Source organism: Pagrus major, chromosome 1 (genome assembly GCF_040436345.1).
Source record: "Pagrus major chromosome 1, Pma_NU_1.0".
Classification (NCBI taxonomy): Eukaryota; Metazoa; Chordata; class Actinopteri; order Spariformes; family Sparidae; genus Pagrus; species Pagrus major.
This window is the reverse complement of record NC_133215.1, coordinates 21,137,859-21,150,760: the sequence shown is the minus strand read 5'-3', so window position 1 is coordinate 21,150,760 and position 12,902 is coordinate 21,137,859. Positions and strand designations below refer to the sequence as shown.

The window sequence follows — 12,902 nt, the reverse complement described above, 5'->3', positions numbered from 1 at the left end:
GATTTGATTTAACTTCGATATGACACTAAAAAGCAAGCAAACACATTTTATTTTGAAATATTGGCCGGAAGCGCGGTATCTTCTCCTGGCCAGCTTGACTGTGATCCACTCAGACTGGACTGGAGGCAGGTTGATTATTGGGAGCCACCGGCTAGGATAGACAATGATGAGGCGGTGAAGTGCTGCTAATGAAAGTGTAATTCGCGTGTATCCTATCAGATTTATAAATATTCTACGACTTCTTGTGCGAAAATGACGACGACCACGACGTATCAAGGGATGGAGCCCGGTTCTAAAAGCAGTTCCAGGTAAAGGCGTCGTTCTGTAACCCGTTAGCCACCATGAAGCCAACAAGTCCAGCATCCTCTGACGTTAACCTCAACGCTTCATAGGTTCACGTAAATATAAGACATTTTTCCCCTGACCCCTGTCTGTAAGTGTTTGTCTGTAACCGCTTCGAAATGGTTACAGCTGAGCGAGGGAGGACGCTGAGAGGATGCAGCTCGGTACCACACCTTCCCGTTTTGTCTGCTGGGATGGACCATTCCCATTTTCAGCAGCGCTAGCTAGCAACATAGCACACATGTACCCTCCCTTTTGTAGCTGGAGAAGCTGCTTTGCTAGCGAGTGCGGACCAGGCGGCTCGGCTCCAGACGTTAGAGTTAAATGTAGGCCTTGTTTGGCGTGCGCATACATTTCCTCATTACTTTTTCGTGTTTATTGCCTGACAACGAAATATTTATGAAATCTGTCTCTCAGGCTGGGTGGGGCCCCCATGGATTTCACATCAGTTATCGAGATGATCAGTGAGATACAAAAAGACATCCTCTACCTCTAGTCTGCCCAGCATATGGCCTCAGTGAGGCGAGGGCCATGATACAGCTGGCTACACCTGACAATAACCCGAGCTACATGTGTGTTTTTCATCATAGTGATGCAGTGAAAGGAATCCGCACCCGCTGCTATTGAAGTGATATTAAACACTGGGATGATGCATGTTTAAAATGAATCAATATGTTTTCAGTAATTCATGTGGTCATTATGGTAGATTCCATCATAACGCGATAATAATGTAATAATAGCATAACAGTACAAAATGCATTAGAGCAGTGCGTTTACCACAATGGGAAAGCAATAACCAAACAGCAGAATCTGCAGTTTTTCCATAAAGGTAAACTGTGTGACAAAAATGCATCATAAAGAAGTGCTGTAGCACTGCAGAGATGCCCTGGCCTACTAATCTTTTTCTCCAGATGTAAGATTTGTTTGGTGCAGACCCCAACAAATGTCACATCATCATGGTTTTAATAGTTTTTTCCATGAAAATCAAAATGGATGTGATGCATGAATCATCATGTCCATTAATCGTGAATCATATTGCAATCATAACGTGTCAAAATGATCACAGTATGATTTTTTATCAGATCATGCAACCATATGATCTTACCTTTCAGTTTTAGAGAAAAAGACAAAATTAATATCGACATAAAGCAGCGTAAAGACTACAATAAGTATCCCAAAGGATATTCACTGACATGCTAGTTTATCAAACGCACCTAATTTAAGTTAGTGCCATGAAATAAATCCTACCTTCATTAAGGTCATTTTAGCGGCTGTAGTTTGTGGTGATGTTCAACTGACAGGTGTTCCTAATATTTAGTCTACCTTTGTTGATATGACTTCTGTTGACAAAATATCAGAATTACTTGTAATAATGACATATTATCATTGTCACAGGTATTACCAATGATAACTTAAACTCACCCACACAGCTGGAATAACAGTAACCTACAAATAAAGTCCACATAGGGACAGTATAGGGATCGCTGTAATCCCTTAGTGATTTAAGGTTCAGTTTGAAACATTAATGACATGTCTGATGTGACCTTTTCATCTCTCCTGAGGCTAGCTGGTCTTTCCTCCCAATTTGAGTCTGGCAGCCCTTACAGTGCAAAGATCATCTACAACCACCGGGCTGAGTTAACATTGATTTTTTTCCAGTTATACGGGAATGTGAATGGACGGCACATTCCCATTGATTATTCCTGTGCATCCTAGTCTGACTTAAAACAGTTAGGTACGTTGTTATAGCCATGGCTGGAAGCATCATGTTTTTGGGTCGTCTGCACGTACCTATGAACGGACTTCCTTTTGAACGTAATATTTCAGGAATGATGGAGGGAATTTCCTCAGATTTGGCAGAAACATCCATTTCGACTCATAGATGAACTGATTAGATTTTGGTGGTCAGCAGTCAAGGTTAAAAAACATGTTTATGGCCGTAACTCAATTATTCATACACTAATTATGACAAAATTTCACACAAATGTCTAATAGGATAAAATGATGAAGTGATGGCATTTTAGATCCAAAATGTCTAAGGTCAACTCCACTGTGACGGTAAAATGTTTTCCAAAAACACTTTTTTGGCTATTATTCAACGCCCTCCTCAGGAACATAAGGGGAGATTGTGACCATATTTAACATTTGGTCAGATACCGAATTGGTGACACTAATCTTGGGCACCAATTGTAGAGATCATCTGTGCTGCTGGATTTAACCTGTGTGAAGAAGCATCCACTTTTTACAATTTGTATGTTCTGTCAGTATCAGCTCAATTGCCCAAGCATGTCAACATATACAAGGAATGTGACTGTTTTTTGTTTCTCTCAATGAACTTAGAAACTAATATACAAAGCAGTTGTCCACCAGAAGCTCAATGGTTTTGCTGATTTTGAGCTTCGGGTGATTGTTGTTGCACAGCTCTCTGTAAAAACAGTCTCTAAATGAAGACATAATGTTTCTCACTGGAAATTATTGACTGGAATCATACCTGTCAATATAGTGATGATTTTATGAAAGACTACACTTATTACTCAATTAAATTCCTTCAAAGTCTTCACTATGTATGTTATATGAGTATGGACAGACATGGATGTAAACTACATCTTGACCGGTGCACAGAAGCATACAACCGTCAGGCGGTGATTCTAGTTTTTAAATACCTTTAGAATCGAGAGAAGATGCTTCAGAATAATCAGCCAGTACAATCCAGCTTTCAGTAACAGTGTTCAATATCTCTGTCTTTCCAGGGTTTTGCGCCCTCCTGGTGGCGGCTCCAACATTTCACTTGGTGCAGATGAGGAGAAGCCTCCTGTCCGGAAAAACAAGATGGCCTCCAGTGTTTTCGCTGAGCCAGAGGACCCCTATGCTAATCGAAGGAACAACCCACCAGGTACAATCTAACCCATCCCCAAATATTTGTTGTTTTAGTATAAAAGCTTATTACTTAATTTCTCATATGCATCGGAGACACACAGTTTTCACTGCAGGTTTCACTCTTCCTGCTGGACCAAAATAATCCTCTGCCTCCCCAGGCTGCTCAAAACCTCAGACAGCTTTGAATTCATAAGATTATCATCGTTTGTCTCCAGTGGTGCTACTTGACATAACAGAATAGGTTTAGGTGCCCAAATGATGAATTGATTTCTCTCTCAGGCTGTCATTAGATAGTCGATCACTGGCGTTTCTCCACTAATCAGGGTATTCTCAAGCCTGCAGAGATCTGAAATATTCATGTAGAATTGAGCTCCCCCAAGTCCTTGTCAGATCACAGTGTTTCTTATAATATTTAAAGAGTAGCTTATATTTCTAAAAGGAATAATTATGCAGTATGTTTTATGACCCAGTGCTGGGTCACATCCGTAAATGTAATATGATACACAGCAAAATGTTATTAAAAGAGGAAATTAAACTTAATGGGAAGTAAACGTGATGCTAGGTATGCATTTTTGATCTGGTTAAGTTGTTCCCAATTTTCTAGAACCATTTTTCACAGCCCTGCAGCACACAGAAAGACAAACAAATGCACCCATTTCAGCTAAAATATCTGTTACAAGAGATGTGTCTTGCTCATACTCAGAGCCATTGCTGTATTTGAAAGCTCTACCTCTCATATGAGGTAGAGGAGTAGAAATTTCTACATTATAAGATGCATTGCGATGCAGACATGGAAGAATCTGCATCGATGCGGAGACAGACGTTGTGATGTTGCTCCCTTACTTTGAATTGTGGGTGGACATAAAACTAACGTTATCTTAAAGCTGCTATGTGAAAACAATATTATTGTAGATTACAATAAACATGTAAGGCACTGCAGATGGATAAATGTTTTATTTTTGTAATGTTTATGTATTGAAAAGCATTCGAATCGTTGACAGCTGAATTGTAATCAAATCATGAGGCCAGTGAAGATTCAAACCTCTAATATGAGGTATTCTGTCTGTCGTGGTAACTGAAAACCAGTCGCCTGTCTCGTGCAGATGAGAGTTGGTAAAACACCAAGTTCGACACAATATTTCTTTTCTAGAAGTTCTTTTATTGCTTGCAAGCAAGAGTCACACATCGGCAGCACATAGATGTTGACTGAAGAGAGGCAGTCTTTCTTCAGCCTTTATAGTAGAAAACCTATACACACACAATTGTAGCAGTCACATGGTTACATCTGGACTCACTTAGAATAACACTCCCATTTTCTCCACTTTCTCCACAGGTGACCATAAATTTGACATGCACGTACATCCCATAGTTTATGTTTCATATATCAACCATTCTCAGAACACATATTCCCAGGAGGGGTTACACAGAAAGGTCACAAAAATACTCTTCAGGATGAACTCCTTGGACTCCTTGGACAAGAGTCTGTTGTCTCATCTATGTTAGGTTTTTCAACCCTCTCTATCACATATGCTCTGCAACCATAAAACTGTCACAGGACAGAAACCATGGGAGGCCCAAAGACACAATGTTGTCACTCTTAACACATCTTCTATACTTGTTAAGTTTCATATGCAAGAATAACATATCAAAATAACAAAAGGACATTTGGGAATTTCCCTCACATGTCATACGCGATAGGTAGTGAAAGCCATAATCCAAATAGCTGTCATTATAGGGTGCATTGTGTTGGCTAACTCAGGTCTAGTCACAGACTTTGTTGAGCGCTGGTGGGGTGCAGCCGGCTTTGATGGACACTGTCAGTGGTGTCACAATACAGGCCAGCTGCAACTCTGACAGCATCTCTGCTGATGGCCCTTAGAGGACTCCAGCCTATGATATGAATGAACAGCTGTTAAAAGTGTTTACTATGTCGGTGGGGTAAAATTTCCACAGCCTTGGTAACAATGTGAAAACTTCTGGTTTTTCGAGGATCACATCAAATGAGGGGTGGACTGTAACATATAATTCCCAGTAGCTTTGCTGTTACTGGCGTGTCCGAAGTTGGATGAGGGCATTGGCCGGGGGACTTCCAGGTGAAATAAAGGTTAAATGATAATAATGATAAAAAAGATCTATGTAACCAAGGCAGACATTTATCAACCTCTAAGTCTGTATCGAATAATGAAGTAGCTCGTTGTGGAAGTAAAAAAATTCCTTCAGGAAGATAAGAAAGTTATTGTAGGACAAAAGTTTTCCAGTCTCATTTATTGTTTTATCTGAGTCCAAGCAAAGAGCAGCACCCTTTAAAACAGCTGTAATTTCTTGATTAGATTAATTTCCTAACTTAAAACAATGATGTAGATGTTTTCTTGAGACAGTGCAGTGCCTAACAGCCTGAATAAATGGTCTAAAACAAAATGAAAATTGTTTGTCTTTCTAAAAATATCTTCTCAGTCACAAACACAGTCACACCTGTGGAACATATCTAAGGAAACCTTCCATGGTAACAGACTGAATGCACATTAAAGCTTTCAACTCACAGTCTTCCTCTGAAACTTCCTTCTTCCTCATTTTTACTTCTCACAATAACTGATATTAATGGGCCTTTAGTCGTAACGGTATTATGGACAATGATATAATTGATTCAGAATTATTTTACATATTTGATATTGAACAGGCAGAATTTAAAACTAAACACCATGTTCAGGTAGTAAAGGTTGTAACCTTGTTAGAGTTCCCCTTTCAACATCATGTCAATATGCTGCAGTATATAAAAGTAGCTGGCCATCTGTTTTGTTGCAAACGCGCAGGGAGGCTTCTGGACATGATATCACCTGGACTGTCTAAAATAAGAGCTTTATGAGGTCTGTTGGCAACAAACCTGTTTTACTGTGTCAACCGTAAACTTCTCAAACAACTCATGCAGCACAATCTGCCTGTCTGCTGCCCATTTGTATGCCCACTATGTTCAAAACACTCACATTGCTACACAAATGAGGCTTGAAGCTACTGTTTACCAACTACAGATGAAGGTTAGTGAAATAAAATGCACAGTATTTTCTTACAAGTATAATGTAGTTGAGTTTTATTGAAATATAATAGAAATACAATGACACTCTGTATTAATATACAGATATTTGCTGTTGTCAGGTCAGGATTAGAAAATCCAACTATTTCTGAGCAGCCTTACTTATTCTGAGAATAGCAATGGCTTGTATTCCTAGGATACAGTTTGTAATGAGAATAAGCCCAAGAGGATTGAAGGCGTTAAGCAAAGTAACAAAGCCTATAATTCAACACTGCAGCACATGACTGCATATTTTGGTTAGAAATCAACATCAGTATGAACAGAGTTAATGTGAGAGTGACATTTACAATGGGAGTGAAAATGTCAGAATCTGAAATTTCCCCAAAGCAAAATAGGAAACATGTAGGAAGTGTGTAGGAGAGGCTTGCTTGCAAAGAAAAGTCCGGCCTATTGTGGGTGATTATGTCGGTGGACTGCAAATGTCAAGGGTCTTTCCCTTCATTTTCTCTTGTTTACTTCCACTTCCAATATTATGGCAGAGAATATACCCCATTTATGGCAACATCTTAATTTCTGGGAAATTCCAGTGGTGAGATAAATTGGAGAGTGGCAGGCCACAGCAGTCTTGGATAAGTAATGTGAAGCACTGTTTGGTATTTGGAGGACATGTGAGTGCTTCTAATGTTTACTCTGAGTTTAAAGATGGGAGCCAATTATAACAACCATATTTCCTGTGTTTATGTGATAGCCACATATGTCACCATGTTGATCGAGGTCAAGCTTTCCCTCAGAGCAGGTTTCAGTCTGTAACCCTCACACTGTTGTTCAATCATGTATATTTGAGATGTGGTTTGATCTGCCCCTAACCATACCTGTTGTTAGACATGCTAGCATTGTTAGTTGTTCCACCACCATGGTCCAGACTGAAACAGAAAATGCAATGCTTTTAAATTTTGACATACTGTGTTTCACCATGACATTTTCCTTTTTGTAGAAATATGAAAAAAAACATCTGATTTTGTTTTGCACCTTCTGTGTGAAAGTGTATTTATCTAAGCCATTATATCTCATTGTTTTTCCAGGTGGGAAGCCCACAGGAGTGCTGTGTGGTGAGCCGTCAGCCCCCCTGAGGAGAGGAGCGAACCCCACTACCAACCACTCTGCAGACGCCCCAACCACAGTAAGATCATGCCTCTGATCATGAGTTATGGCGGGGAAAAAATGAAGTGAAACCTGAGAGCAGACAGACATATAGGGAACCAACTTAAGTCCAAATGTGTTGAAGTATTTTTTTTTTTTATCTTCGTCTTCCTTTAATGTTTCACAAAGTTAGTTTGTGTATCAATTTCAAAGAAATCAGGTATTACAACTAAGTGCGTTTCTTCAGCAAGTCTCATGATGCAGTACAGAAGTTCCTGTTTTGTAATCTGTGAGGGCTAATGAAATGCTAACTACTTCTTTTATGCTTGTATTTTTTAGGATGGAGAAAATTCTGTACGCGATATTGGTAAGCACCTGTTTTTTCTGGTCAGATAACCCAGTTTTATAGTACTTGGTGCTTAGCGTATTGTTTCTCCCCATATCTGTAGTCATTTTAACATAATGGGTACAACACCTGCACTCAAAAGAAAGGAGGAAGGACAATAAACGGACTAGATAGGGAGGACCCTCCACCCAACAGACAGTAAACCAGTGATCAACTGGTCAGTATTACAACAAACAGATTTGTGATACATCATCATAAATATCACACATACAGTATAACATCATACATATGCAAAAATACATTAGATACACTATTTGTACCTGTACACAAATGCACGACCACTTAGACATACACAAATACTGTAGGTATACACATATGCACCCACACTGTCTTCACCTTCAAAATATTTTTGAACGGTGTTCGTTAATGCTAAAAACCAAAATGGTTTAATCCCAAATATAACAAAATCAATATTATTGTGCCTGTGGGCAGTCTGTTAGTTAAGGAAATACACCATCAAATACAACAGTCGCTTTTCTAAGAAAGTAAGTTTGTAATCTCAGTAATTTTTAAATCACTGGTTCCTTGATATCAGATAGAGGAAGCCAGAAGCTGCTTCTCATTTCCAGCCAGTGACAGTCCACTTTTGTTGTCTGAAGTGACGACTGTTGCGGACAGATATTATTTCCTGTAACTAATCTTAAATATGCATGTGATGGCTACATACATGCTATTGTGCAGAAAGACAGAGGTTAAAGCTGCATGCACCAGCAAAAAGACATGGAAATGAACAAACAGCATTTTTCTTGTATTGTGGCGTAGCTAGTATGAAAAATGTTACACACTTGTCTGTATTTTTAAATAGTGTGGTTTACTTTTCACATTACAAGAGAAAAGTCTTGTTGGATGCAGATCAATCCGATGTATTTGGCAAATTAAGGCTATCTCTGCTAATAGTTAATGCAGTATCAACTGCTTTTTTGGCAGAATTCATACCAGTGAGACTAATATAAATGGTAGAAACAGCTATCTCTGAAGGACTGTCCACACCAAGAACGATGACTGTAACAATAACTAACGATAACGATGTGAGCATCTACACTGATGAACAATAACGTTTTGTGAACAATACCGCCGAGAACATGCTGTGTGTCCCAGCTGTGTAGGCAGGTTCAGAAACTGGATGTTAATGACCTGACCTGTTACTGCTGTATGTTGCACAGAGAAACAAAAAAGAAAACAGCCAGAAGGCTATGGTTATATAAAATCCCTCGAAGATGAGAGGAGCTAGAGAATCGATCACTCTGTTAGGAGACTTGCTGTCTTTTAAAGACTAATTTTATTTATACTTTGGCTGAGTCAGCATCAGTTATCCTGCCCATCATTATAAAGGTAATTAAAATAAACTTCAGAGACCCTATCAGTGCCAAAGATTGTTTGGCAGTATTTCTCAGGTCAAATATTTAGCCTAATATACGTTATATAAGCGTTTAATAAGTTGTATAAATAAGCAAGACTGTGTTACTAGAATAGACCAACTAAAAAGTGTTTCCTAAAGTAATTGAATTAAATAAACGAGGTTGGCTACAGAAACCAATACTATAAGCACTCTTGCAACATTATTTTGTAGGAAAATATCACCAAAATCAAGTGATTTCAGGCTCTGTAAGCTCTGTAAATTCAGATGGATTTTGATCGGCTGGCTGTTTTTCTATTGTTGATTAGAGATAGACCGATATGGTTTTTTCAGGGCCGATACCGATACCGATTATTAGTAGTCAAGGAGGCCGATAACTGATATTTGGAGCCGATATTCATTTGCAGTAAAAGGGAAAATATTGGCCTTGATGTAGTTACATTATGTCTTAAGTCTTGAACAGCAATATCCTGCTCCTCTCTACAAGAAACTGTCAAAGACAGCTTCAGGACACACTTCATCTAACAATATGTCATTTTCTGCTGCTTGGGATCTCTCAATCAACACAAAAAAAGGTAAAGTAAAATAACTTGGTAGTTAAACAGCCATTATTGCCCTACAGTTTTCTCTCAGACAGACGGTGCTTTGCTGTCAGTTTCTGCAGCTTCTCATGTGGCTTACACACACACACACACACACACACACACACACACACACACACACACACACACTATTCTCTAGCCATCTCCTCAACGTGCTTCCCTGCAATAAAACTAACTGAATTTTACTCACTCACACACACACACAAACACTTCTTACTTTGATCACTGACTATTTCCCTATCAATATTATCAGCAACCTTGTTTCAAGTGATTAAACCGTTAAAAACACTAAATAGCCTGCAGCATCTTCTCTTTAATAATCAGTTTTTATCATAGGAACAGACAGCTGCCGCTAACGTGTTGGGCCTCACGGTAACGTCAGTAGTTACTTTAGAGTTGTACAGTTTCACTACAGTCTGTTGAGCGTCCAGAACGGAACCGGCGCTGTTCCTTGGGCTTGGTTTCGAAGGTAAGTTAAGGCAGCAGACTCTCCCGAAATTGTAATAAACATCCCAGTCCTCTACACTCAACCACTACTAGTAACATGACTGAGCCCATTAACGTTATATAAACATAAGCGGCAGCTCTGCTCGCTCGCGGTCCCTCCAGACGTGCGTGTTAATCACTCGAAACAAGGTTGCTGATAATATTGATATGGAAATAGTCCGTGATAGTAGAAGTCTGTGTGTGTGTGAGTGAGAGAGTAAAAACCTAATCAACTCAATTCAGTCCAGTTTTGTTGCAGGGAAGCACGTTGAGGTGAAGGCTGATTAGCATTAGCGTAACGTTAGCCACCGGTCCGCTTGGCTCTACACGCTCAGCAGACTGTAGCGAAACTCACGTGAGCACTGTGCATGCACAGCTTTCACTGCTGATTGGCTGTTACCTGTGCCGTGGCTCTGCGTGTAACCAGAGCGTGTAACCAATCAGATGGTACTGTGGGTGGGACAATGCTGGAGACAGAGTAGTGACAGCAGACAGAGAGGCGCGGCTGCATCAGAGCCAAAATAACCCAGTTTTAAATTGATCTCTTATCGGCCGTCGGATTAAAAAAAAGGCCGATGCCGATATGCTTCAAAATGCCGAATATCGGCGCCGATAATCGGCCCGGCCGATAATCAGTCTATCCCTATTGTTGATCAAATTGCTCTGAAAGTGATCCCAACGACATTATTTGCCACTGTTGTCGTTATAGTAGAGGTGTGCACATCTACTGCAGTTGGAACGACTTTCAAAACGATCTATTTATAGTTATTGTTTCAGCTATGTTAGGTGTGTATGGCCCTTAAGTCTGTGATCATTTAAAAGAACAAAGCAAGAAAAAAACAAAAGATTTTTGTCAGTAGTAGATAATATGATCGAGGCTGGCTCAAAGTCGAAAGATGTTGACAGTCCCACATAATAATAGATTGTAATAATAATTGTAGATTTGCAGCATGTGTTTAGAGTTCCCTCAGGGCGAGGTGTGCAATTCAGCAATTAAGCTGAACCTGACAAGCGTCCGAGGAGTGAGCTCTCATGGGAAAATTATAGTGACTTTTGTTGTAATTGTTTCCAAATGTAACTGTCACTTCTCTCTGCCTGTGTTCAGAAAACAGTGTTGCTGAGCCTGAAGCAGCTCCAGGGCATCAGGATGAGGCCCCTCCAGCTGACGAGTCCGCTGCAGGGCTTCCGTCCGGCCGCAGAAATCCACCTGGGGGCAAGTCCAGCCTCATCCTGGGTTGAATCCCAGCCAACTGACCCCTTCCTTACATCCACTCATCTGTGAACTTTTTTTTTTAACTTTTTTTTTTAACAAGGACCCCCAACCCATTTGTCTGTACCGCAGGAACCCAATCTGATGTCCAACAGACACCAGTCTCCTCCACATCCCCAAGTGCATTGTTTTGATACCTCTTTTTTGAAAACTGTTTTTGTACTGTTTTTATTGTTTGTTTGTTTTGACAGAAGCACTTTATGTATTTCTAATTACATGGTTCAAAGTCTGCCTTTGCCCCTGTAATGCATTTGACCTGCCAGGAAGGGTACAAGGATCACATTTCTCATATCAACCGATGCCCCTAATTTTGTTGCGACAGCACAAGCTGTAGGTGATCTTACAAGCAGTTTCTTGAACATGCGCAAAGAAAAAAAGCAGTTTTTTTGCACTGTGTTCAGTTTTGACCCATCTTGCATGCACGTGTGCTCTGAATGTGAGAAGAAACATAACTGTGAAATTTATTTTTTTTTTAACCTGTTTGTTGTTTTATTTTTGTGGATAATTGTTGTATTGTTGTTGCATGAAGTTGGAATCTTTCTACCGATTATTATTATTCACATAGGAGCCAAATAGGAACCACATAAATTACTGTCATCGTGATCTGAAAGATGCAAACATTTGTCTTAGGTCCCATGTCAGGAAACAGAATTGGAATAAGCCTTTTTTATATTGTAGTCACAAACCTTAGATTATTGTAACCCCAGTGCCGGTTTTGAGTGCCCCGTGTTTTTATAGGTAAAAACTGACTCTAAAATAAAAGTGTGCCTGTTTGTGTGTTAGGCTACAACATCAAACAAGGTTGGGTTTTCCCCACGTGCATCCTACCAGTATCATCAAGGTCTAGTTTTTCCATTGCGAGTCAATGGAATGTTGTTGGTCCTGACACTTCAGTGTTTCTGGTAAGCCCATCCTAGATTTGACAAGTGACCTTATGACAGCTCAGCCTTTTTTTCTCTGTTTTACCCCCTTACACATTTGTTAATGATCCTGCTCACTGGAAATATATAAACAGTCTTTTTTTGTACATTTCATGTCACATTATTTAAACCAAAATTCAAACTCCCTCCTGCTTCTGTCTTGTTGAGTCACGTGTGTGTGTGACTGCTGTGTCAGCCAGCTGTCATTCAAGAAGATCTACATTTCAGATATATGAAATGTAACTCCTGTGGTGTCTATTTTTAACGTGTGTTATGATGCAAGACATGTTGTTTGCATCCTATACCAATCCCTGTTGCTGGATGTAAGTCACTACAGAAATCTGAATTCAAGAAATGGCACAAGTGGAAATGAACATTAAAAATCAATTTTGACCATGGGTTGTATTTGCTATGTGTGTTGTCTGACTCAGAATGGTTATACTGAAGAGATTTTCCTCTGCAGGAAAGATCAGA

The 12,902-nt window shown here is 39.7% G+C and overlaps 1 protein-coding gene across 1 annotated transcript; it reads left to right on the top strand.

Annotated features, from left to right (window-relative positions):
- The first annotated feature begins 187 nt into the window (after nucleotides 1-187).
- Nucleotides 188-12,826, top strand: jpt1a (Jupiter microtubule associated homolog 1a). Its single transcript, XM_073468028.1, has 5 exons — nucleotides 188-308; nucleotides 3,093-3,235; nucleotides 7,330-7,427; nucleotides 7,727-7,754; nucleotides 11,344-12,826. Exons 1-5 carry the CDS (start codon nucleotides 253-255, stop codon nucleotides 11,475-11,477), a joined length of 459 nt encoding a protein of 152 aa, XP_073324129.1. The 5' UTR covers nucleotides 188-252; the 3' UTR covers nucleotides 11,478-12,826.
- The last annotated feature ends 76 nt before the right edge of the window (nucleotides 12,827-12,902 follow it).

What these genes read in the sequence shown, in the direction of transcription:
- jpt1a (XM_073468028.1), top strand. Translation starts at nt 253, where the DNA reads ATGACGACGACCACGACGTATCAAGGGATGGAGCCCGGTTCTAAAAGC. An exon ending in GGTTCTAAAAGCAGTTCCAG is followed by an intron (nt 309 to 3,092) that starts GTAAAGGCGTCG and finishes CTGTCTTTCCAG; the next exon opens with GGTTTTGCGCCCTCCTGGTG. An exon ending in CTGCAGACGCCCCAACCACA is followed by an intron (nt 7,428 to 7,726) that starts GTAAGATCATGC and finishes TGTATTTTTTAG; the next exon opens with GATGGAGAAAATTCTGTACG.